Consider the following 27,328-nt stretch of genomic DNA (forward strand, 5'->3'; position numbering starts at 1 on the left):
AAAAATAAGGCAGCTTCACAGCATGAAACCACGTCCTGAAAGATGGAAGCAGAGCAGCAAGATGTCTGCTGCGTTAGGTCTGTCTCCACTGACTGGAACCATTTCCTTCAGGGGAAAGTCTAAGCCGCTTTTAGAATTCTAGTTAGGTTCCGTCAAGTGACCCCAGAAACAAAAAGGCAATTGCTGGGCAGTCAACCCAATGTTTTCAGTTACTTTATTGTCACCAAGGCAGACAGACTCAGATTGTGATGGTGAGGGGGTGGATAAGGACGCTAGTTCATTCTGTTCTGGGCGCCTGTTTTAGAAATGGACCTTGAGAAATGGGAGGGTATCCAGCTGTGATGCGGAGAAGTAATTAGACTCATTCTGCTTGGCCCCAGAGGAGAGAACTTCAAATAACAAGTAGAACAGGGGTGGGGAACCTGAAGCTTTCAGGCCACCCTAAAGGATTTATTCTGTAAAATTTAGATTCAGTCAAAAAGCTGCACTTAAAGACCTAGGAGACCACAGGTTTCCTACTGTTGAGATAGAAGGTATAGAGAGTTAGAACTTGGCCCCAGATACAGAAAAATTCCCTAACAATTAGAGCAGTCCAAAAGTGAAGTGGACTCCCTCAGAAAGCCGTAGATTCCCTTCCATAGGAGATCTCCAAGCACAGACTGGAAGACCACTTTGGTCTTATTTCTAAGAGGATTCTTGCTTAGATATAGGTTGGATTAGATGACCTCTCAGATCACTTTCCAAATCAGAGAGGTGATAATTCTGTGTTATGAACCATGTGGAAGGTTTTTCTTAATTTAGAAGAGGATAACTCCCATTCTAAGATTAGTTGTCCTAGCCCAGTTGTACTGTTTTATGAATTTACAAATTACTTAGGATAGTGCCTGACATATAGTCAGCCTTATATAAATGCTAATTATTATGATTTTGCCTGAGGGACAGCTAGGGAGCTCAGTGGAAAGACATCCTGGCATGGAGTCAGGAAGACTCATCTTGGTGCATTCAAATCTGGCCTCAGACACTTAATAGCTGTGTGAACCTGGGCAAGTCATTTAACCCTGTTTACCTCAGCTTCCTCATCTGTAAAATTAACTTGACAAGGAAATGGCCAAGAAAATCTCAAATGGGGTCAAGGAAGAGTTGGACATGATTGAAAACGACTGAACAGTAGCAGCAACAGCATCATGTGGCCTGACCATCCATATCCCACCCTTAGCAGAATCCACTCTCTCTACCTATTCATTTGGACCAGATTCTTCTTCTGCCTGTGCTGCCTGCTAAGGTCCTTTGGACACCCATCTCAGATCACCTGCTCTGTCACAGTGTCCATCCTTTCCCCTCCATTTTGCCTAGTGTGCTGGTGTCTGACCTTAACTTCTCCCTCTGCATCCATAGTACCTACATGACCCTTTTTCTATGATACCAACATCATATACATGCAGGGCAGCTAGGTGGTGCAGTGGATAGAGCACCAGTGCAGGAGTCAGGAGGACCTGAGTTCAAATCCTACCTCAGACACTTGACACTCACTAGTTGTGTGACCTTGGGTAAGTCACTTAGCCCCAATTGCCTCATCCTGGGTCATCTCCAGTCATACTGATGGATCTGGTCACTGGATTCAGATGGCTCTGGAGGAGAAGTGAGGCTGGTGACCTGCACAGCCCTCCCTCACTCAAAACAAAGTCAAGTGCAAGTCATGTCATTATTTTTCTGATGGCATGGTCTTCTTCAGCAACGAAGGACAAACACACACACATGTACCTGCATGTTGTAGCTCTCTTAGTTGCATGCCATATCATAGACCCTTTACTATTCCCCATATACAACATTTGATCTCCTCTCTCTGTGTGCAGGCTGTCCTCCCTGCTTAGAACACTCTTCCTTTTTAACTCCAATTCATATAATCCCAACCCTCCTTCAAAGCACAGTCAGGTGTCATTTCTTATAGTAGACATCACCTGATCTCCTTAATTGTTCATACCCCCCCCCTGCCAAATATTAGTTTGCATCAATTCTGTACATATTTTTGTACATAGATTGGTGTATGTTTTGTTTTCCAAAGTAATATGAGTTATTTTATGTCAGGGCCTGTATTATTTCATTTTTCAAAATATTTGTATCCCCAGCCCCTCAAGCAGTGCTTGGCACATAGAAGACTCAATAAATGCTTATTGAATGGAATCATAGGGTCATAAATTTAGAAATGCAAGGTCCTTAGAGGTCATTTTGTTCAACCCACTCATTTTACAGATGTAAAACTGAGGCCCAGAGAAATTAAATGATTTGCCCAAAGTACATGAATAATAAGTCTCTGGGCTAAGATTCAAATATTCCGGTTTTCTGACTCCAGTCCAACATTCTTTCCACTGACTACACTGTGCTGTCCTGATAGCTTGGTTCTAGGCTTGCTTTTTTCTGCTCTGTCTTGCAATCACCCATGACATGGGAACAATGTTGGTAGCCACTGTCTATGACAAAATAGGGTAGTGTGCAGATATTCCCAGCCCCACCCAATCCAGGGACCAAGGACAGCTCCCAGAATAGTTAGATTGACTAAAAGTGAACCCATCTGGGTTCCTGACTGTATCTGATGTTGGCGCCCAGTCCAATCAGTCAGCGAGAAATTATTAAGCACCTACTATGTGCCATATACTATTCTGGTTATTAGGAATATGAATAAAAGATCAAGCAATCAATATTCTCAATAAGTTTACATTCTATTGGAGAGAAAACAACTATGTATATACATGTATTTACACATAGATATATGTCATATTGTAGAGTAACGACAAAATAAATATCATATAGTTAAATACAAGGTTAGGGAGGGAGAGTCCTAGCAATTGAGGGATTGGGAAATGTGGTAATTGAAAGAAGAGAGAAATTCTGTAAAGCAGAAGTGAGTAGGGAGTATGTTCTGGATATGGGGGATATTCAATGCAAGGTCACAAAGTATAGAGACCTAAGTCCAGCTGGGTAGGACAGGACCTCTGAGCATGGGAAGGCAGGTAATATGTAATGAGGCTAGAAAGACAAGAAGGGGCCAGGTTGTTAAGTGCTTTAAAAACCAAACAATGAACTCTATGTTGTATTCTAGAGGCAGTAAAGAGCCAATGGAGTTTATCGACTAAAGGAGTGCTTGTGAGTGCTTGTGACCTTTGTGGAAGATGGATTGAAAAAGAAAGAAATTTGATACCCCAAGGATATTCTGTTTTAGTACATCATATTTCTAAAAAAAAAAATCCTTTGATATTCTTGACTGCTTAAACCAGGTTATTTGTTACTTGCTACCCCTAAACAAATGGACAGATGGAATTAGTTAATCAAACATTTGGACAAGAAATCAAAATGTTTTCTGAATTGACAATACAACCCATCCAAGGAGTCTGATTTCACTTCTGTGCATTTAAAAAATTTATATTCCATTCCCTACCATGAGGCACAGGTTTCATCCATATAACTAGCCTATTTCCTCCAAACTGTTTCCAGTCCCTACAGTTGTCTAATTATACCTCCATGGAATTCATATCTATTTCACTAAGTATCTGAATTGAAAGAAATCAATCTATATTGAAAAAGCAAACTTCATGGCTAATGTGAAAATGTGTTCTGCATGGCTTCAGATATATAATGAGTATTGTATTTCTTGCCTTCTCAATACATTTAGGGAGAGAGTGAAGGGAGGGAAAGAATTTGGAACTGAAAATGATTTTTTTAATTTAAAAAGAAAGAGCAAACTGCCAGTAATAAGTAGGATGATGATGCTTTTCTGGGTGAAGGATAAAGCACTGAATACCAATGAACCGAACAGTTCCCTGTAAAATTCAGATTCTATAATCAGATCCCTCCCTACACCATCAGCCAGGAAATTTCAAGCTTGTCCTATTAGAATCTTTAAAGCTATATCCCAATCAATTTTTTTTCATAACTCAAAACCTAAAGAAGAAAACATTTTTACATTGTGGTTTCACAGTAGGAGAAAAGAGGACAGGGCCCAGGGGTGACACTAAGGAAGTGGGTCAGGGTCTAGGGGAAACTGGAATACCCTAGAAAAAGGCACAATGAATTCTCTGGGCTCTATGTTTTAGATTGTAAGACAATATGAGAATGAGCGAATCATCATATTTACTGAAGCACATAATCCTTTTTTTGGAGGCAGTCTGGGTTAAGTGAAGTCACCCATCTAGTAAATGTCTGAGGTCACGTTTGAATGCAGCTTCTCCTGACTCCAGGTTTGGTGCTTTATCTACTGTGCTACCTAGCTGCACCTGATCTTAAGAAAGTTCCTAGGTGAGTTAAACCTTATTTGAACCTGGAGAAAGAAGTAGAAAGAATTAAATTAAGCTATGAATTTCAATAGTTAAAAATTAATGAGAAGGGCACTACATTGTGCATATGTATTTGGATTTCTTTAAATCTTGTTCAAATTGTACATCCTTTTAATTAATTAATTAATTTACTTTCAGTTTTCAACAATCACTTCCATAAGTTTTAAGTTTTTCTCCCCTCCCTCCCCACTCCCTCCCCAAAACGTAATGCTTCTATGGGTTCTACACAAAGATTCTTATTAAACACATTTTCACATTGGTCATGTTGCATAGAATTAAAACAAATGGGAGAAATCACGAGAAAAAAACAAAACAAAATAAAACATAACAAAATAGAAAATAGTTTGCTTCATTCTGCAGTCTGACTCTATAGTTCTTTCTTTGGATGTGGATGGCATTTTGCATCAAGAGTTCTTTGGAAATATTTTAGATCCTTGCATTACTGTGAAGGGCCAAGTCTATCAGAAACAGTCCTCACACACTGTGGCTGTTACTGTGTATAATGTTCTCTTGGTTCTGCTTACTTCACTCAGCATCAGTTCATATAAGTCTTTCCAGGATTTTCTGAAGTCTGCCTGTTCATCATTTCTTACAGCACAATAGTATTCCTATACCACAACTTGTTCAGCCATTACCTAAATGATGGGCATCTCCTTGATTTCCAGTTCTTGGCCACCACAAAAGAACTGCTATAAATATTTTTGTATATGTGGGTCCTTTTCCCATTTTTATGCTCTCTTTGAGAGACAGCCCTAGAAGCAGTATTGCTGGGTCAAAGGGTATGCACATTTTTATAGCCCTTTGGGCATAGTTCCAAATTGCTCTCCAGAATGGTTGGATCTGCTCACAGTTCCACCAACAATGAATTAGTGTTCCAACTTTTCCACATCTCCAAAATTTATCATTTTCCTTTTGTGTCATGTTAGCCAATCTGATAGATGTGATGTGGTACCTCAGAGTTGTTTTGATTTGTATCTCTCCAATCAATAGTGACTTAGAGCATTTTTTCATATAACTATAGATAGCTTTAATTTCTTCCTCTGAAAACTGCCTGTTCATATCCTTTGACCATTTATCAATTGAGGAATGACTTGTATTCTTGTAAATTTGACTCAGTTCTCTATATATTGTAGAAATGAGGCCCTTATCACAGATCCTAGTTGTAAAAATTCTTTCCCAGTTTTCTGCTTCCCTCCTAATGTTGGCTTTGTTTGTGCAAACATTTTTCAATTTAATGTAATCAAAATTATCAATTTTGCACTTCATAATGTTCTATATCTCTTGTTTGGTCATAAATTTCTCCATTCTCCATAAATCTGACAAATAAACTATTCTTTTCTCCCCTAATTTGTTTACAGTATCAGCCTTTATACCCAAATCTTGTGCCCATTTGGACTTTATTTTGGTATATAGTGTCAGATATTGGTCTATGCCCAATTTCAGCCACACTGTTTTCCAGTTTTCCCAGCAGTTTTTGTCAAATAGTGAATTCTTATCCCAGAAGCTGGGGTCCTTGGGTTTATCAAACAGTAACTGCTATATTCATTGACTGCTGTGTCTTGTGCACCTAACCTATTCCCCTGATCTACCCCTCTGTTTGTTAGCCAGTACCAAGTAGTTTTGGTGACTGCTGCTTTACAATACAATTTAAGACCTGTTATGGCTAGGTCACCTTCCCCAGTATTTCTTTTTATTAATTTCCTTGATATTCTGGCCCTTTTATTCTTTCAGATGAATTTTGATCTTTTAATTTATTATGATAATACTAGCTATTTTAGCAAGGCCTATGTTAATGAAAAAGCATATTTGAGTGGGGAAATAAGTTACAGCATTTAATCTCAGTTTTCCACGTCCAGCTGCTCAGACAAGACCTCAACAACAACAACAAAAAAAAAGCACTGCCCCCTGGTGACATCTTGGCATAATTGCATCCTCATGAAATTGTATAATGACACAACCATAATATAGAGAGTTCCAGAGCTGCCTTCTTCAAAATTTGGCTCTTTGCCCCCAATCTAACCACTAAGTCTGTCTAAGCTCCATCCTGTTATTTCTCAAATGGAAAAGTCCAGTTAGGTGTTCTAAAAGACTATGAAAATAAGTAAAATGGATGTTAGATGCAAACCTTTTGTGTACTAATATTATTAGTAGTAATAATAATAACTAACATTCATATTACACTTATTATGTGCTAAGCACTTTACAATTATTATCTCACTTGGTCCTCACAACAACACTGAGATGTAGGTGCTGTTACTATCCCCATTCCTCCCTCTGAGGAAACTGAGGCAAATAGAGGTTAAGTGACTTGCCCAGGGTCACACAGCTAATAAATATCAGAGGCAGGATTTGAACTCATAACTTCCTGACTTCAAGCAGGCACTCTCTCCACTGAACCATCTAGCTGGGTGGAACTGTGACAAGATTGTCATCAAGTATACATCTTGGCATACTATATACTGATACGCAAAGTGTTCTAGAAACCAACCATGTGAGGATTGGATGGCCCCACACAGCATGTCAAAGGGCATTGTGTAAGTAAGTATTCTTCCTTTCATCTTCCCTTCTCTCCTAGCTACTTGATTTTATCTGGCTTTCCCTTATTCCTTTCTAATCTTATCTTTCCCTGCTTTGAAGGGTGCATTGCTGAACAGAGAGCATTGCAAGGAAGGGTAATGAAGGAAAAACAGTTACACTATCACGAGAGTTATGGGATCTAGCATGGTTTAGTGATAAAGGTGCTGGATTTGAGCTCTTGGACTTGAGTTTAAATCTGACCTTTGCCATTTACTTCTTCTGTGATTTCAGATAAATCTTCGCTTCTCTGAGTCTCAGTTCCCTGATCTATAAAATAAAGATCATAGTACTTGCCCTCCTGAACTCACAGGGTTGTTATGAAGATGTTTTGTAAGCCTCAAAGTGCCATGTAATTGAAAATTGTTGTTATTAAGTGTGAAAATTCCTCATATGGTTTGTTAATTCCATGAATGTCTGTTTAGACAATGAAGGGGTCATTGATTACTTGAAACTCCAGTTACATTCGTCACTGGGGAGGAACAGTTTCCTTTGCCAAGTATTATTAGTGGCAGGTGGCTGGTTAGTTAAACGTGGTCTTCTGTTCTGGAGAAATCAACCTATTATGGTAACAAAGAGAATTGTTTCAATTTCACTTGTTAATTGAATCCATAAATAACCACCAACCTCACCTTCAGGGCCAACTGAAGACAAAACTGAGTAAACTAGTTTCCACCCACCCACCACCTACCATTGCTGGAACTTTTCTATCTACTTGAATTCCTTCCATTTTGGTATTCAGTGACCTCATGCCACCCCATGATTACCACAGCATCCCAATATGCAGTTTTACCCAGGACATAGCCTGTGTTTTGGATATCTGTTTCTCTCTCTCTCTCTCTCTCTCTCTCTCTCTTTCTTTTTCCAAACATATATATCATATCCCATTCCTTCAGGTCTATGTTCTCAGACAGCTGTCATGCTTTGGAGAATAGTCTAATTGCCTGATTCAGACTCAGGTATTAACTAATAATAGAGGGTGGTGGTGGAAGTATCTGTTAATAAGACCTAACAAGTAGCTTATTAGAACTGGCCTTGGTGACTGAGCTCGGGCTTAGTTAGCCTGGGATTCCTGTGTAGCTGCCACAGCAAGAGAAGCAGCATCCTCCAACTTTCTCATTCTTTGTGACCCCTAGAGCACCCTTGCCTCCTGCTGTCATGCCATTCTCCAGTAGCCACAACATGCTGAAGTCCCGCTACCCCACTGAGGAGGAATATCCCAACCTCTCCTCGCACAACAACCAAATGGCTAAGGTGCTGACACCTGAGCTCTATGAAAAATTCTGGGATAAGGCTACATCAAGTGGCTTCACTGTGGATGATGTTGTCCAAACCTGTGTGAACAGCCCAGGGCACCTATTCATCATGACTGTGGGCTGTGTGGCTGGAGATGAAGAGAGCTGCAAAGTATTCAAGGAACTGTTTGATCCCATTATTGAAACTGACATGGAGGCTACAAGCCTTCTGATGAGCATAAGATTGATCTTAACCCAGAGAATTTGCAGGGTGGCGATTACCTGGATCTGAACTATGTGCTGAGTTCCTGTGTTTGAAATGGCTGGAGCATCTGAGGATTCTGCCTGCCTCCACGTTGTAGCTGGGGCGAGCACCCTGCGATAGAGAAGTTGTCTGTAGAAGCTCTGGCCAGCCTGGAGGGTGACCTGGATGGGAAGCACTGATTTGAAGAACATGACTGAGCAAGAACAGCTGATTGATGATCACTTCCTCTGCGATAAGCCTGTCTCTCCACTCCTCAGCTTCTGGCATGGCCTGAGACTGGCCCGATGGCAGGGGCATTTGGCACAATGACAACAAGACCTTTCTGGTGTGGATCAATGAGGAAGATCACCTGAGGGTCATCTCCATGCAGAAGGGAGGTAACATGAAAGAGTGTTCACACGTTTCTGCTCAGGGCTTACCCAGATTGAAACCCTTTTTAAGACCAAGAACCACAAGTTTATGTGAAATCCTCACCTGGGGTACATCCTGACATGCCCCTCCAACCTGGGCACAGGCCTTTGTGCAGGTGTCCACATCAAACTTCCCCACCTGGGCAAGCAGGAGAAGTTTGGTGGGGTGCTGAAGAAACTGAGGCTGCAGAAGATGGGGGACACAGGGTGTGGACACAGCAGCTGTGGGTAGTGTCTTTGATATGTCCAATGCTGACCTATTGGGCTACTCAGAGGTGGAGTTGGTGCAGATGTGAAGTTGCTCATTGAGATGAAGAAGCATTTGGAGCAGGGCCAGTCCATAGATGACCTTATGCCAGCCCAGAAATGAGCAGTTGGCCCCCCGAATTCTGTGCTTTCTAATTTATTAGATGAATGAATAACCACCATCCTTTCCACCTGTGGTGCCCTAGGGGTCTCTGGATGTAGCCTACTCAATCATGCTGTAGAGAAGTCTTCCTTCCATCCTTCAGTGTTAAGAGTTTTACTTTTAATGGCTGAGATGTGGCTGAATGCTGAAATAATAAAGTATTGTTTTGGCTTGACCCAGGTCTTAGGGCAATTAGAAAAAAAAAAAGATCTGGATGGAACCTCAAAAACTGAAGAAGAGTGTTTGTCTGTATTCATCCTTCTTTCAAAGAAGACCATGCCATCAGAGAAATAATGACATGACTTGCACTTGACTTTGTTTTGAGTGAGGGAGAGCTATGCAAGGTCACCAACCTCACTTTCTCCTCCTGAACCATCTGAGTCCAGTCACCAGATATTCATCCCTGAGAGCAAAAAACAAAGAAAGTGAATTTGGAGTGGTAGCATTTCAGTCCCTGTGATATACTGACTGAAAGAAAAAAACATCCTTCTTTTGGCAGGGGAGGTCACTCATGTTTTGCTTTGTTACAAGGGAGGGTCCTGTAGGAAGGGTGTCAGGGAGTGAGGAGGGTTATAGAACCAGATATGATTATGATGCAAAAATAAAGGACATGAATAGAATTTGAAGGGAGTGAAGGACAATAAAAATGCATAAACTGGTCTATCAATCCCCCTGAAAGCAAAAGAAAGTTTCAATAGTCATTCTAAGATAAATTCTTAGAATTTGTAGAAATCCCAGGACAAAGTTATGTTCTGCCCTCAGTGAATAGAATGAGAAGAGACTCTGGGACTACGTGTGAAAGGCGTTTGTAAGTTGGTGTGTTCTATCTCCTTAATTCAAGATTGGTTCTGTGGAAGTTAGAGTTTGGAGTCTGGAGTTGTAGGTTCTGGGACTGAATCCTAGAAGCAATTGGGAACACAATGGATAGAGCACAAGACCTGGAGTCAGGAAGACTCTACGTCCAATCTAGGCTCTGCCATTTACTAAAAGTGTGACCCTGGACAAGTGACTCCATCTCTTTATGTCTTAGTTTTCTCAGTTGTAAAAAGGATTTATAATAATAGTACCTACCAGGGGGCGGAGCCAAGATGGCGAAGTAGAAAGACGCACATACACATAGCTCCAAACCCACAAACCACAGAACGGCAGAGGGGACTAACCCAGGGCGAATTCTGCAACCAGAGACCACGGAATATTGGAGCGAGGGAGATTTCTGTTCCGGAGAGACCTGCAAACCTCTCGCGGGGGGACCTTCGCGCCGGGAACTGGGCGCCAGGGCGGGAAGAGGAGAGCAGCCCTGCCGCGGCAGCGACACCGTGGGAAAGAGGGAGTCTCCAGCGGCCACGCGGGTCCCCCCACCCACAGAGGGACCTGCAAACCTCTCGCAAAAGGTCCGTCGCACTGCAGACATGGTGCCCAGCCCGGACCTGCGGCGGCGACCGCGGCTCCGAGAGACAAAGTTCTGAGAGGGATCCGGAGGTGGGATCTTCAGCAGCTGCATGGGCCCCCCACCAACAGGTGACTGACGGGGGTAGGTGAGAGAGTCTCTTTGGCGGGTTGAGAGGGGAGTGAGGTGCCCCCATAGCTCGGGCCCCCCCCGGGAGGTGGGGGCTGAGAGGCGGCTGCAGACGGGGGCTCCCCAAACGGACGGGAGCCTGGATCCATTGTGGAAGGTCTGTGCATAAACCCCCTGAGGGAACTGAGCCAGAGAGGTGGCCCTGCCCCTGACCTCAGCACCTGAGCCTAATTTAACACTGAATAGCAGCCCTGCCCCCGCCAAAAATCCTAAGGCAGGAAGCAGCATTTGAATCTCAGTCCCCAAACGCTGGCTGGGAGGACCAGGAGGCAAGGTGGGTGTGAGGAGAACATTCAGAGGTCAGGCCACTAGGTGGAGACAATGCCAAGAAAAGGGAAAAGAAATAAAACTATTGAAGGGTACTTTATCGGAGAAAAAAAACTTCCTCCCTTCCTTTCTGATGAGGAGGAACAATGCTTGCCATCAGGCAAAGACACAGAAATCGAGGATTCTGTGTCCCAGCCCACGCAAAGGGCTCGGGCCATGGAAGAGCTTAAGAGGAATTTTGAAAATCAAGTTAGAGAGATGGAGGAAAGACTGGGAAGGGAAATGAGAGGGATAAGGGAGAAGCATGAAAAACAGATCAGCTCCCTGCTAAAGGAGAACCAAAAAAATCTTGAAGAGATTGGCACCTTGAGAACTAGCCTAACTCAGTTGGCAAGGGAGGTGCAAGGGGCCAATGAGGAGAAGAATGCTTTCAAAAGCAGAATTAACCAAATGGAAAAGGAGATTCAAAAGCTTACTGAAGAAAATAGATCTCTCAAATCTGGAATGGTACAGATGGAAGCTTTGGACTTTTCGAGAAAGACAGATATCTCAGAACATACCACGCAGATTCGAAAAATGGAAGATAATGTGAAATATCTTATTGGAAAAACAACTGACCTGGAAAATAGAATCAGGAGAGACAATGTAAAAATTCTGGGACTACCTGAAAACCATGATCAAAAGAAGAGCCTAGACATCATCCTCCACGAAATTATCAAGGAAAACTGCCCTGAGATCCTAGAACCAGAAGGCAAAATAAATATTCAAGGAATCCGCAGAACACTGCATGAAAGAGATCCCAAAAGAGAAACTCCTAGGAGCATTGTGGCCAAATTCCAGAATTCCCAGGTGAAGGAGAAAATATTGCAAGCAGCTAGAAAGAAACAATTCAAGTATTGTGGAAATACAATCAGGATAGCACAAGATCTGGCACCTTCTACATTGAGGGATAGAAGGGAATGGAATAGGATATTCCAGAAGTCAAAGGAACTAGGACTGAAGCCAAGAATCACCTACCCAGCAAAACTGAGTATAATACTTCAGGAGAAAAAATGGTCTTTCAATGAAATAGAAGACTTTCAAATTTTCCTGATGAAAAGACCAGAGCTGGAAAGAAAATTTGACTTTCTAACACAAGAATGAAGAGAACCATAAAAAGGCGAACAGCAAAGAGAAATCATAAGGGACTTACTAAAGTTGAACTGTTTACATTCCTACATGGAAAGACAATATTTATAACTCTTGAAACATTTCAGTATCTGAACACTGGGTGGGAGTACACACACACACACATGCACACACGCACACATACATAGAGACAGAGTGCACAGAGTGAATTGAAGAGGATGGGATTATATACTAAAAAAAAAAAAATGAAATCAAGCAGTGAGAGAGAAATATTGGGAGGAGAAAGGGAGAAGTTATATGGGGCAAATTATCTCTCATAAAAGAGGCAAGCAAAAGACTTATTAGTGGTGGGATAAAGAGGGGGGCAAGAGAAAAACATGAGATCTACTCTCATCACATTCCACTAAAGGAAAGAATATAATGCACACTCATTTTGATAGGAAAACCTATCTCATAATACAGGAGAGTGGGGGACAGGGGCACAAGCAGGAAGTGGGGGAGGATAGAGGGGAGGGCATGGGGAGGAGAATGCAATACGAGGTCGACACTCATGGGGAGGGAAAGGACCATAAGAAAATAGAAGTAATGGGGGACAGGACAGGATGGAGGGAAATATAGTTAGTCTTATACAACACAACTAGTATAGAAATCATTTGCAAAACTAAACAGATATGGCCTATATTGAACTGCCTGTCTTCCAAGGGGAAGGGGTAGAGAGGGAGGAGCTAAAGATGTTGGAACTCAAAGTGTTAGGACCAAATGTAATGTTCTTACCACTGGGTAACAAGAAACACAGGTTAAGGGGTCAAGAAAGCTATCCGGCCCTACAGGACAAAAGAGAAGACGGAGGGCAGGGAGGGAGGATAGAGGAGAGAGCAGATAGGTCACAGGGGCAATTAGAAAACTTGGGTCTGGGGGGGAGGGGGAAAAAAGGGGAGAAAATTTGTAACCCAAAATTGTGTGAAAATAAATGTTAAAAGTTTAATAAAAAAAATAATAATAATAATAGTACCTACCTCCCAGGATTGTTGTGAGGATAAAATAAGACGAAGTGTTTTGCAAACCTTGAAAGTCCATATAAATGATAGCTATTCATAATAATCCAGACTTGCCACTCACTGTGTGACCTTTGATAAATCATTTAGCTTCCCTGGACCTGGGTGTCCTTGAAGGAACTGCACAGATGACCTATCATATCCCTTCACAGCTTACAAATCTATGATACCATAACTTGTGAATTCTCTCCCAGCAGGTAGCCCTAAGGGTATGATGATCCGGCTGGTCAATGGCTCTGGCCCCCATGAGGGACGTGTGGAGGTGTACCATGACCGGCGCTGGGGGACAGTGTGCGATGATGGATGGGATAAGAAGGATGGCGACGTGGTGTGCAGGATGCTGGGCTTCCGAGGAGTGGAGGAGGTGTACAGAACAGCGAGATTTGGGCAAGGTAAGATGTAGAGATGGAAAAGGGAAGGTTCTGAAAGAAGAGAAGAACCCATAAACAAGTAAGTTTAAACTCTGTGTCAGGAGAAACTTCCTAACCATTAAAGCTGTCCCAAAGTGAAAAGGGCTGCTTCAGGACCCAGAGGTGGGAACAGCCTCTTTCATTAGGGCATGCACACAAGGGAATTTTTTTTTATTTTGAAGGTGAACGTTTATTATTGAATATTCACTATTTAGGACTTTTTTATTTATCAAATATACTAAAGAAACTAACAATTTTCAGTAAGAATTAAAATTCATTTAAAATAACAAGTTACAGAATACCGATTTTTTTTTTGGAGACACCATATGTGTGTCTGTGCTCAGAACATTTCCCCCTCCCTAGAGGTATTCAGGCAAAAGATGGATGACCCCTTGTCCTGAATGTTGCGGTGAGGTTCCTTATTCAGGTAGGGGTTGGACTAAGTGTTCACTGAGATCCCTTTGAACTCTGTGATTCTGTCATTCTCCCTTGTCTTCTGTTTCTTTAGCTATAAAATGAAGAGATCAGACAAGATGACTTCTAAAATCTCTTCTAGGTCCAAATCTATAAACTTCTGGTTTCCAAAGAAGAAAACTGAAACTAGACCAAGTGGAACATGTTCCAAAACTGACCCTTCTATTCTTTTGTACTCTTTTCTCTCCCTTCTGCCCATTGCCAACTCCTTTAGGTGTGGATGGCATTTATTCAAGCAACTCTTGTGAAGTTCATTGAAAACATCTGGCAGAAAACCAGCTGGTTTCTCATGATGTGTCCTCTACCCTCTTTCCAGTAAAATCTAGAAACTGACAGCTACCTGGGGAGTTCAGAAGGATTTTTGAGTTTTGAGGAATGAAGCCCTGAGGAGAGAAAAATTCTGTCTCTTCCTTTTAAAGCTTTGGACTTGTTTTCAGCATATTTCCTTAGAAATAATAGATGTCATATTGTTTATAAGAGGAAGAAACAGAAATAGTTCCCACTACACTGTTGGGGCCCCCCACCATGACCTGACTTCTGACAAATAACCACAAAGCCATTTATGAAATAAAATTATGAACTTGTTCAGAAGGTTAAGTAACTTAGGTAAGGCAAGTTGTTCAGATGTGGCATGCTCCATTAGCCTAAAGCAAACTTGCCAACTAACAAGCAGACAGGCCTGTGCAATCAAAAATAGATCGTAGCTTCAGGAGAGGTCTGCTTTTTTCCCCTCTCTTTACAGAAGGGAGATTGATTGAGCAACTGCCCAAGGTCAGACATGTCAGTGTGAGAAGTCAGAGTTGAACCTGGATCCTCCGGTTCCAAAGCCAGGGGTGTTTTTGTACTCTACCACACCTCTTCTCCCTGTTCTGTAATATAATAATCACCTCCACAAAACTCCCTGGGCTTTTTAGAATTTGTGAGAAAATCTCAAATATGACACAAGTATTTTAAGGCAATTTGCATTAGAATGTTAAAGTTCCTGCCATGTGATATAAATTATTTCCCTAGTTGAAGCAACTGTGGGGAAGGAAGGAAAGACGGAAGGAAGGAAAGAGGGAAGGAAGGAGGGGGGAAAGAGATAGGGAAAGAAAGAGGGAAGAAGGAAGGAAAAACACATTTATTGTGTCTACTCTATACCAGGAACTATGCTAAGTGCTTTACAAATATAATGGACATATTATTTTGTGTGTGTGTGTGTGTGTGTGTGTGTGTGTGTGTGTGTGTGTGTGTGTTGGGAAAGAGACAGAGACAGAAGCAGAGAGATAGCTAGGCAGCGTAGGGGACAGAATACTGCACCTGGAGTCAGAAAGACATTTAGTTAAAAAAAAATAAAGAAAAATTTTTAAAATTAGAAAAAAGAAAGACACTAGTTCAAATTTAGCCTCATACTATTACCAGTGGTATGACCCTGTGTCACTTAACTTCTATCTGCCTTAGTTTCCTTGACTATAAAACAGGGATAATAATAGCGCCTACCTCCCAAAGTTGTGAGGATCAGAGGAGATAATATTTGTAAAGCACTTTGCAAATCTTAAAATGCTATAAAAATACTAGCTATTATTTATTGTTATTATTATATGAATTATTATGGTGTGGTAAAAAGAGCACTACAAGAAAGAGCAAATATAAGGGATTCAGAGAACCATGGGAAAGGATAGATAGAGAGAGAGAGAGAGATAGGTAGATAGATAGATATGTAAACAGGCCAAGCTAGAAGAGCAATGCACAAGATTACTACAATCATATAAATTGAAAGATCCCTAAAAAGAAACTAGATTCAATATCTACGATCATTGACCTCGATCAGACTTCTAAAAGGTAATCCAGTTCAACACCTTCATTTGCTTTTATATCTATATACAAAATTTATTTTGTTAAATATTTCCCAACTACATGTAAAAATTAATAATCATTTTTTAATATTTTGAGTCCCAAATTCTCACCCTCCCACTTCTCCTCCTTGAGAAGGCAGGCAATTGATATCAATTATATCTGTGACATCATGCAAAGCATTTTTCCAAATTAGCCATGTTGCAAAAGAAAACAGACACACACAAAAAGGAAGAAAAGCAGAGAAAGTTTAAAAAGTATGCTTCAATCTGCATTGAGTTCATCAGTTCCCTCTCTAGAAGTAGATAGCATTTTTCATAATGAAACCTCTTCATTTTACAGATGAGGAAACTGAGGCCCAGGAAGACTGAGTGACCTGCCTAAGTCACATAGGCAATAAGTGTCAGAGGTGAATTCAAACCCAGGTCCTCAGACCACAGAGCTAAGATTCTTTCTGCTATATATCACTCTGCCTCTGAGGAAGTGAAAAACTAATCATGCTCCCCATGGAAAGATAATGAAACATGATAAAGAAATATATTTTCACTCTTCTTGGCATAAAGGCAGGGGAATATTAGGGCAAAAATGTATACATTGTCAGAAATGGTTATGACATTGAGTGTTTTTGACTAACTGTTTTCTTTGTTATAAGAGAATTTCCATTTCAAAGGTAGTAGAGTTATTTCTAGAAATATCACTGAAATTTTTTAAAACAAGAGCAGTACATACATTTATTTAGGGAGAAAAAGGAAGGAGAGAAGGGAAAAGGAGAAAAAGGGAACGGAAGAAGGGAGGAGAGGTTAGTTGGAGAAGAAGGCAGGGAAAGAGAGGAGAGAAAAGGGAAGAGAGCAAGAAATGACTTCATTGAGTTGGAAAACCTTGGGAATGATCTCTGCCACTTATTGATTATGTGACCTTTAGCAAGTCACTTAAACTCTTGAAATAGTGGAAATGAGAGTGCTTTGCAGACCTTGTTCAGTTGTTTCAGTTATGTCCAACTCTTTGTGACCCCGTTTGTGGTTTTCTTGGCAAAAAATAGTGGAGTGGTTTGCCATTTCCTTCTCCAACTCATTTTACAGATGAGCAAACTGGGGCAAATAGGGTTAAATGAGGGTCACTCAGCTATTAAGTGTACAAGATCACATTTGAACTCGTCTTCTTCACGTCCAGCCCTGGCACTCTATCCACTGTTCCACCTAGCTGTCCCATTTGTAGCCATAGAATGATACATAAATGTTTGGGATTATTACTTCAAATAAACATACAAATGCATATATGTGATCTCTTTGTGGGAACAGATAAGATCTGTTTTAGTGACTTGCCCAGGGCCACACAACTAATAAGTGTCAGAGACTAGATTCCAATCCAGGTCTTGTGGAATCGGATCACAGCACTCAATCCACTACTGCCTCTGTTAACGAGTGTGAGAGCTAAAGTAAGGACTGTTTAATGCCAATATTAACCCAAAAGTTCTGGTGAGCAGAAATTTTATGAACACTTTGGAGGGTTTGCTCTCTAATTCATTCACATATTTGAAAGGCTACTAGTTGCTAAGTAGTGACTAGCATCGCTAGTTTAATGATGCTAATAAGTGGTCCACCCTCACAAATTCCTCTTTGTTCTTTCATGATTGAACGTTAGCCAGATCTTTGAATTAATGGAGTCTGGACTTTAGCTAAAATATAAACATTTTAGCTCAGTTTCCTCTTGGTCAAATCTCCTTGACTGTCCTTTATTTATTTTGGGCGTGATTGATTCTATACTACCCTTGGGTGTCCAGCTCCTTCCTGGGTAATCAGTTAACCAATGGGCTTTCCAAAAGATATTTAATCTGGGCATTCTTTATCTGCCTGAAAGAGAGCTTGTGTAAGAAAGAGCTAATATCTAGGCAAGAAAAGACACCAGGGAGGCAGAGGAATTTACTAGAAGCCAAAAGCAAAGGGGACGAAAAGAAATAGCTGTTCATTCTCCTGGCCCTAACTTAAATTCAGGTCAAATCCTATCCCAGTATATACCCAAACCACAAAAATCTCTGTGTAACAAAACTAGTTCCAAACCCTAGGAAATCTGCAGTTTATTTTAAGAGATATTCAGTGGGATTTGGGCTTTGAGCATGCCCAGTTTGCCTGACACGAAGCCCACTGCATGCTCCATCTTGTGGGTAGGGTGACTTCTGTGATTGTCTGCCTTTGTCTTTAAAACTGACAAGATTGAACCAGCTCATGCTTTGCCTGGTTCTACCATCTCACCATCTTGCTCGCCTGTACAACTATGCCCAGCCAAAGATGGCAGAAGAAGCATATACAGACTCAGTCTTGCCAGTTTTTAAAAAACAAAGGCAGACAATCAAAGGAAGTCACTCCTTCCTCATGGTAGGTGACTCAGGGGGCTCCATGCTAGGCAAACTGAGCATGCTCAAAAATCCAGGGTACATCAGCACACAATGCAATAATTTGTATAAACTCCCCCCCCCCTTTAAAATACATTTATTGAGGCTATTCCAGAGCGATTTACAATGTAGGCAGAGCAATGAACTAGGAATTCAGAAATAATATTCAAAATGATTGACAATTATGTAGCACTGTACAATTTACAAAATGTATTATATCTACCATCTCATTTGATCCTCACAAAAGCCCTGTGAGGTACGTTCTATTATTTCCCCCATTTTGCAAATATGGAAACTGAGGCTTAAAGAAAACCCTCAGAGAAGGTTCCATAGTTAATAAGAGTCTGAGGTCAGGGTCTCTAAAATCCAAACCTGGCATTCTATTCAATTAGACTACCTGCCAGCCCAGCACTGCCACTAACCTATAGAGGACTTTGGACAAAATTTTAAGGTTGAGGAAACTGAGATCCAGAGAGATTAAATAACCTGGCCATGATCACACAGTAAGTAACAGAATTGGGATTTAAACCCAGGGCTTCCTGATGACAAATGCCTCACTACTCTATCCCATTTCTTCTTTGGGATTAAATACTTTCAACATGCTAGGCTCTGTGATCGGTGCTGGCAATACAAGGAAAAAGATGAAAAATAATTCCTGCCTTGAAAAGTTCTAGTTCTCTTGGGAGGTCATTTATTTTCTCATAAACTTGGCCAAACAATTTTCATATAAGTCATTCTGGCCAATGGGGGAATCACACACCATGCCATCTAGCATGTGGTCAATCTAATGTACTCCAAACTTGCTGTCCCCTGTCCCATCCCCACCTGACATTCAAGAAGACCCAGTAAATTCAAAGGAAAGATAATATATGTCTGGACCTGAAACCCTGGGATGGTCTTGGAAATAGTTAATCATTTGGAATTTAGATCAATCCAGTTGATTCAGAAGCAGTGTGGGATAGTGGAAAGAATGCTGAGTTTGGAGAAACAGGGCTTGGTTTCAAATGCTGGCTCTGTCACTTCATACCTAAGTGACCTTGGGCAAGCATCTTAACTACTCTCTGCCTCACTTTTTTAAGCCTTTAAAATGAAAGAGTTAGACTAGATGACCTCTAAAGTCTCTTTCATTTGTCTTTTTATGGTCATTTAATTTTAATCCAGTTCAACTCTAAATTAAAGGGTCCTTCTCATCAGTCTTTTCCCTTTGGATGGCCTCATTCTTAGAACATCCTTGATTTTGACTTAGTATCCAAGAGTACAGAGTGCATTTCTTAGAAGATGTGTTCTATCTTATTAGGAGGGATGTCACATAGTCCCGAAGACAACTTCTGGTTACTAGAATAGCTAATTTGGGGAAACTTCTCCCCTAGATTCTGAGATCATTGCCATAAAGTCACTGTAAGTAATTGAACTGGCCCACTGGCCAATGAAGCTGGCTTACCATCCCATCATCTCTCTTGCCTCCCCTCCCCCCACTCAAGACAAGACATTATTGTGAGGATCTCACAATAATGTTGGGCTTAAGAAGCATACATGTTCTCGCCATTTGGTGTGTAGAAAGGTGTGGAAAGAAGGGAAGGAAAGAGCTGGCCCTTGATTTAGGGCAGGGGTTCTTAGTCTGCGTCTATATACTTGATTTTTGAAAATATTTTGACAACTGTATTTCAATGTATTTGGTTTCCTTTATAATCCTATGTATTTTATTTTATGAATTTAAAGTATTATTTTAAGAAAAAGCTTCATAGACTTCACCAACAATAATGATAGGCTAGCACTTATATAGTACCTATTGCATGCCTAAGCTCTTTACAAATGCTCTCTCTTTTGATTCTCACAATAACATTGCAAGGTAAGTGCTAGTTTACAGATGAGGACACTGAGTCTTCCTAACTCGAGACCCAACATTCTATCCATTACTCCACCTACTTACTCAAAAAGCCAAAGAGGTCCATGAATGGAATATGTATTTATTAAGCACCTACTATGTGCTGTGTTAAGCATTTTGCAAATGTTATTTCATTGGTTCATGACAAAAAGTGGTTAGATCCTTGGATGAGGATGAGCTGTCTCAGCACTTTCAGCATCTTTGACCTCTGTTGGGGTGGGTAAGGTGGAGATAGAGAGCCATTTTGGCAGGGGGTTCCATATAGCTACACCTTTTGGTCAAGGATCAAAGGAGGGGGTGTCTCACATGGTAGAGCATTTGTTTAGCATTTGGAAACGTTGCTCTTTAGAGAGGTACTGGGAGAGGGGGGCTGGCAGTAGATGTGGAGTCAGAAAGACCTTGACTCCAATCCCATCTCAGATACTTCCTAGCCATGTGATCCCAGGTGAGTCACCTCAGTCTCTATGGCTCAGTTTTCTCATCTGTAAAATGAGGAAGTTGAACTTAATGGCTTCTAAGTTCTCTTCCATCTCTAATGCAATGATCTTATTATGATCCTTTGAACTCCCTGGTTTCTTTCTCACTCTATCTATCATTGGAAATGAGTTTTCTAGTATGTTTTCTAAGAAACCTTTTTCAACATATTTCCATAGGCACGGGGCAGATCTGGATTGATGATATCGCCTGTAAAGGGACAGAGGACAGCATCCTCCAATGTAGCTTCTCCAGCTGGGGAAAGACCAACTGTGGTCACGCAGAGGACGCAGGGGTGACGTGCACCAGACATTGAGAATGGGCAGGATTGCAACTGCCCTGAGGGCACTGGCAATATAGCTGCTGTCCTCCATTGCCTATCACTGGGGAGGCTGGGACCTTGCACCCAGGGCCGCCCAGACTTGCATTCCTGTTCAGCTCTGGCACCCTGCCCTGCACTGCACCCCTAAGCCTAGTGTCCACTAATGAACCGCCATAACTCTCTAGTTAGACAGCTGCTGAAAACAGTGCCTCTGGGATTGACTACAAATCTTTTCCATTCTGGACCAACTGGATCAACAATTTACTGACCTTACTCTGTGCCAATAGTAGCTTCTTAGAACCCGTATCATGCTTGTTTTCATTTTGTCGGTAACAGTTAAATACTGGGGATGTGTCAAAAGCAACTCTGTTATATGTGGCCATGGGGAGTGGGGTTAGCATGGATAATTAAAGCTACAGAAAATTCCCAAACTGCATGCAAACTGATGATCTTGACTCCCTGCTCTGCAACAGCTTGGTTATTACTCTGATTTCAAAGGCAAGTGGCCAGAATTCAGGTCCTGGCAAGAGCCATATGACCTTGGAAAAGGCATTTTCCTTCTCTGAGCCTCAGCTTACTCATTTGTAAAATGAGGGAGGTGGAAAGGGTGGTAAGGCTGAGAGAAAGACCAGAGAACACCAAAATACCCACAGCTCAGAAGAACACTTGTGGGCATGTGGCTTCGGGGCTGGACTGACTCAGCCTGGACTATGACTCCCAGACGCTAGAAGATGCTAATTCCAAAACCAAAAGGGCACCAGGAGTGGAATCTGAGATCATTAATACTAATCCAGGCTTTATTTCTCTTACTATGTGATCTGGGAAAGTCATTTCTGTTTTAGGCCTCCCTGGGTCTAAACTCCTTTATCTATAAGAAATGATCCCCACAGGCCCTTTCTGGCTCTAAATTCCATGATCCTATCACTAGGTGTCTCTGAAGTCTGAGTATCAGCATCAGTTGGTGTGTATTTGCTTAGTCCTGGAACATTGTATGATGGGGAAGGAGCATTCTACTAGAATTCATTATGCAATCAGGAGTACCAGGCACTCAGGAAGAGGTGAGAATACGACCAGAAAAGTGGTGAATGGGTTGCTATAGGAAGGAGGAGGAGACACAACCAGCCTGTGGCTCAGCCCCTAGATACTGGCAAATTATAAGCTTTATCAAATACTTACATGGTGAGGACTATCCCTCACATGTATCATGGGTCTGTTGTTGTGTGGCTCATAGGGAGGCAGAATAGACATCTCTAGCCTCTTCTTCCCCTACTCTTCTCCAAGGAAGACTCATTCCTGCCAGGATGTTACAGCAGGAGGTCCAGGCTGGAGGCCACTCTGCTCTCTTCAGAGAAAGAAGGCACTTGGCTACAATTGTATCTATCTGTTCCCTTAAATATTGTTCATCCAGGCGCAGGGGTGAGGAACCTACAGTCTTAAGGCCACATGTGGCCTTCTAGGTCCTTACATGAGGCCTTTTGACTGATTTTACAGAACCAATACACGTGACCTTAAGGCCATAGGCTCCCCACCCCTGGTCTAGGGCGTGTGATTTTAGGCACAAACTAACTTCTGTGGGCTGTTTCATTATAAGTCTAAGCTTTCTAGACAAAGTTTGACTATAAACAGCCATAACACGTAGTCAAGAAAGTCTTTTATCCAAGTCAATAGCAAATTGGAAATCAGAGAAAGTATGCGTAGGCAAGTAAAGAGCAGACAGTAGAGAGGGAAGGAGCTCTCCCTTTGGGAGCAAGGTAACTCAGCTCCACCAAGAGATGTTCTATATCTCACCCCAGCGAAAGTTCCCAGAAGACTCCAGTGCAGCAATCTGGGGATGGGGACACTCTGCAGCTGTCTAGGGTGTCCTTCTCAGCCTTTTTCTTCAGCCATCTGAAATGGAATCTTCCATCTTCTCTCTTGAAGCTGGAAACCAGATACACCCAAAACAACCTTAAGGCCTGAGGAGCTTGAAGAGATTAAGAAAGTTCTCCAACACAAAGGCAATAAACCTCTCCTCTCTCCCTTCTCTGCCACTAAGCCACACCCCTCATGCAGGTGGGCCATTGATCTCCTCCACCAATGTGAAGAAGCCTCACTTGAGTGCACCTTGGGACTTGCATTACACTTCAGTTTTACTCCATCATGGGGAAGTAGGCACATCACTCAACTGGTCCAGTCAGCCTGCTTGTATGGTTCAAATCAATTCACTACAACAAGCATTCTTCAAGAGCCTATCTATGTACCAGGCTTTGTACTAGTCCATGGGAACAGAGAGACAAAAAGGAAGTTGTCTATTCTCTGACATTCTGTTGAGGGAAAATAACATGAACATAGACAAATACTATATATGTTTGTGCATGTACATACATATACACACATATATGTGTATGTTTGTGTACATATGTATGAGTATATATGTGTATATACATACACACATATATGAAGTAATTTGGGGAAAGAGTGCACCAACCTTAGGGAAAATCAGGAATTCAGAAGAATCTGGACATGATTGATTCCCATGCTACACTCATAATTTTAGAGGCCATGGAAATTGAAACCAACCTGCCTCACTCAACCCAAATGAAACTCTTTACTTAGCTCAAGGAGTTCTTAAAAAACTGATTGGCTTCAGAGACAAACAATGGTAAGAGGGCACATATGGCTAGAAAGAGAGGAAGTTTTGGATCCCATGAGGCATGAACCAAGGTCCAGACAAAGCTGACTAGACTTTGGACAGGGCCCTAGTACGCCTACTATGGTTGGTTCCATAGGCTTATCTGCTCTAGAGGATTTCTGGGTGGTCACTGTTCAAATCAAGATCAGTCATTGTGTGTCCTCATCTCAAAGTAATAAAGACTTAGAATCTTATGAGAAGAGAAGACCAGAAAGAAAGCCAAGCAGTGATTGGAAGTGATTGTTTAGTCTCCTGTTTACAATGCTGAATTAGAAACCCTGTTTAAGAAGAAATAATCAAGTCCTCTTGGACTCTTTGGATTGGGGATCAGAATGAGGATTCTCCGCCACTTTGGAGGATGGGGATGGGAGGAAGGGAAACTATAGGACCTTGAAAAGTCCCCTGTTTCCCAGTCAGAGTTCTGATTCTATTTCTGTGCCTCCTGGAGAAGGAGTATGGGAGAATGAGGAAACTGAGCCTTATTAAAATATCTCAGAACCCCTAGGACTTACATGAGGTGCTATATGGTAGGCAGAGTCCTGCCCCTAAAGCAAAAACACTCTTGACCAACCTGGCTACTATGGAGGCACGTATTACCTTGAGAATGCTAGCTCCAATTAACTGGGTTATTATAGTCTTGCTCAGTGGCAGTGGGACATTTGAGGTAAGGATGAATGCTATTCTAAAAGATCCCTGGTCAGTACTTCAATGTTTCAAAAATCCATTATCTCATCAGTATGGATCCTCCATCCACTGACATGATTGCCATCCCTCCACAACTTTGTAGAGAGTCTTTATGAGTTTCTGGGGCCAAAATATTCATCACTCTGTGGCCAGTCTGGTGATGAATTTGCTGGCTAGGCTGGTCCTTGGCTTGCAGACATGGAATCCATTTGTGAACCGATAGCCTCCAAATCTTTCCAGCTTGGTTGGATATGTCAGAGCCTGTGTTGTGATAGCTGTTGAGAACTCGTGATCAAACTGAGTCATTACAAGAGGGAGTTCATGGAAAATCTGGCTATTGATTACAGTAATAGATGCTATTTGATTATTGTTTACATATAGTTAATGCCATTTGCTTAATGCCATGACTCTGAGAAACCCTAGTTCTAGTTCCTTTCCCTTAAAATTCATCAGCCTCTATTGCTATTTCCTCAGCATCCTCTAGTCCCCTCTGTGTTATGAATGGGGAGCACAGTGGTTGGAACATACAGAGACATAGGCTATTGTAGTTTCAGAAAACTACTGATTTGATTTAACTTAACTCTCCTCAGATTCAATTGAAGTTTTATTCTTGCATATCATCTCCTGGGGTTGGTGACAATGAAAATGGAATCTGGAGCTGACTTTGGTCCCCACCAGATGTTTAGCTGGGTTCCTCCCAGCTTCCTGGCTATGTTGTTTATCCAGTCACCCCATGATTCTTTTGCCCAAAAAAGAAAAGAGGGATGCCAATATAAAAATTTAATCATTCTGCCTTTTCTTTGTCATCTCAGTGAATGCATCCATGAATTAAATGCATTTATTAAGTTCACTTACTACATGCCAAGCACTATGCTGAAGCAGGGGAGACAAATTAAAAAGCATGACAGTCCCTGACATGGAGAAATTTACCTTCTAAATGGGAGTTACAACAGATAGAGAGGTGTAAGGACCAGAGAAGTTCTGGTCTGGGACCTAGCATTACAAAGATGATGAAGAGAGCAGTAGAGCAGTATATTAACACCCTTCCCAGATTCTTCTGGTAGTGCTGTCTTGATTATAGTTTTCAGAGAAAGATTATCAGTCGCAACCACTGCCAACACATCTCTTCCTCCTGGAGAAGTCTTTCCACCTACCAGGGCTGCATGGAACACAAGAAGGGATGGAACCTCTTCAGAGAGTCTAGAACACCCCTCCATGAGAAAAGTCTCATTGCAGGAGGTGTGGTTTTATATACAAAAGAATTTCTCTTTCTTTGTGTCATCTATTTCATACATTTCCTCCAATACCTTCATAAACCTTTTGTTCTTGGTTTTCTGCCAGGCTTATTATCTTTTCCATCTTATCTAAGAGTACTTCATTCTCTCTAAGCTGGAATGAGAGAAAAGATTTTTCAAACCTTTTCTTCTTTGTCAGAGGGACTGGGAATAGCTATGGAAGGAACCCTTTCAGGTTTTATCCAAAAGGAGCACTGGATTTTACTGAAGGACTTTTCTGTGTGTCTGTTGATATAATTATACAAGATCCTCTCCTGCCACTTTGTAGCAGATCTCATGATGGCCTCAGGCATGAGCCACAGTACAAATCCTGCATGTCATCAGAATCCATATGTTCTGGAAAATCTTTATTTCGTCGGCAATCAGTGCTCCTTGTTCTCTGGTGCGTTGGGATAAGCTGCTTTTAAGCCAGTTCAGTCCCCTTCCTTGCCTCTAGTGTGCTGCTGAGTGCACTGTGTGCCATTCATTAATCTGACTGCCCCTTTCTATCCCAGAAGACAGGAGTAGAGAAATCTTCCTACCAACATAGCAGTGGACATCATGTGCAGCATCTTCAAAAGCAATATCCTATTTCCCTGCACCTATTATCCTGGTGCTCCAGCTCAGTCCTGCTTATCAGCTCTTAATTGTCCAGGCCAGAAAGGGACCTAGCATCTCAAAACCACTAACACTTGGAATCCTACAGAAGGAAAAGAGACCACATGCACAGAGAAGATGACATATTGTATTACTGAGTAAGATGAGAGATAGCTCTACACACAATCCCAACTAGACATCTTGGAGTAGGAAAACAACACAGAATACAAAAAGAAAAAAAAAGTAAGGTGACCTAGGATTCTTAGAATAAAGATTTTCTATACATACTTCACAGTGTGAAAACACTCCTCTTCACAACAGGGAGATAAACACTTCTATAGAAGGCAGTATGGTGGGGGGGGGGGGGGGGGAGTCAGGGATTGGAGGAGAAAAAGGAAGGAGCTAGGAGAAATCCCAGTATGTAAGCCCACCATTGGGTGAATTCTAATTTGTTTCTATAACACTTATGTTTGTTTCCAGAATCCAAAAGGTTTATCCAGACACACAAATGCCCATCTGCAAACACAGTGTTTCTTACCACGTAGCTCACTGCATTGCTAGCCTTACGCTATAAATGAGGGTGGAGAAGTATTGCAGTCATGAGACTAAATTAGAAGAGTCAGCTTGCCAGAGCCAGCTCGACCCCCTACAGAAACACAAGCCACATGCCTTTTTTCACTGGTGTCTTCATGTGTCAAAACACAGGTCTTATTATGAGCGAAAGAAACAAAAAGTGTTTAAACCTCAAAAAATAAAAAAGGAAAGATATATCTTTGTGTAAAACGTGAAAAAATTATGCTGGAACTATAGTCCAGAGACTGAGGGGAGTCAGGCTACACCTACAAGAAATCAGACATTGAAAATAAGACCCATAGCACCAACACTGTCCTTCAGGCGATTGGAAATCACTGCTGCCCCCTATTTCTCACTCTGTCCCTGCTACAGAGCAGAGGACTGGTAGACACCTGATGGGTTACTGAGCATGTCTCCATTAATGTCAATTAAGTTTCAGAAATATCTAGAAGACAATATGTTTATGAAAGAGAAATTTGCTTTTATATTACCAAA

General features: G+C 41.6%; 1 protein-coding gene across 6 annotated transcripts in view; it reads left to right on the forward strand.

Moving 5' to 3' along the window:
* SCARA5 (scavenger receptor class A member 5) overlaps nucleotides 1-21,465 on the forward strand; it is a 148,043-nt gene extending 126,578 nt beyond the window's left edge. For 5 of the 6 annotated variants that reach the window (XM_072633825.1, XM_072633824.1, XM_072633823.1 and 2 more), the window contains 2 exons: nucleotides 13,442-13,639; nucleotides 20,892-21,465. In XM_072633825.1, coding sequence (XP_072489926.1) covers nucleotides 13,442-13,639; nucleotides 20,892-21,028 — 335 coding nt within the window. In that variant the 3' untranslated portion in view covers nucleotides 21,029-21,465. The remainder of the gene's footprint in view (nucleotides 1-13,441; nucleotides 13,640-20,891) is intronic. The other variant, XM_072633822.1, reaches the window with a different exon arrangement.
* Nucleotides 21,466-27,328: the final 5,863 nt, after the last annotated feature.

Source organism: Notamacropus eugenii, chromosome 1 (genome assembly GCF_028372415.1).
Source record: "Notamacropus eugenii isolate mMacEug1 chromosome 1, mMacEug1.pri_v2, whole genome shotgun sequence".
Classification (NCBI taxonomy): Eukaryota; Metazoa; Chordata; class Mammalia; order Diprotodontia; family Macropodidae; genus Notamacropus; species Notamacropus eugenii.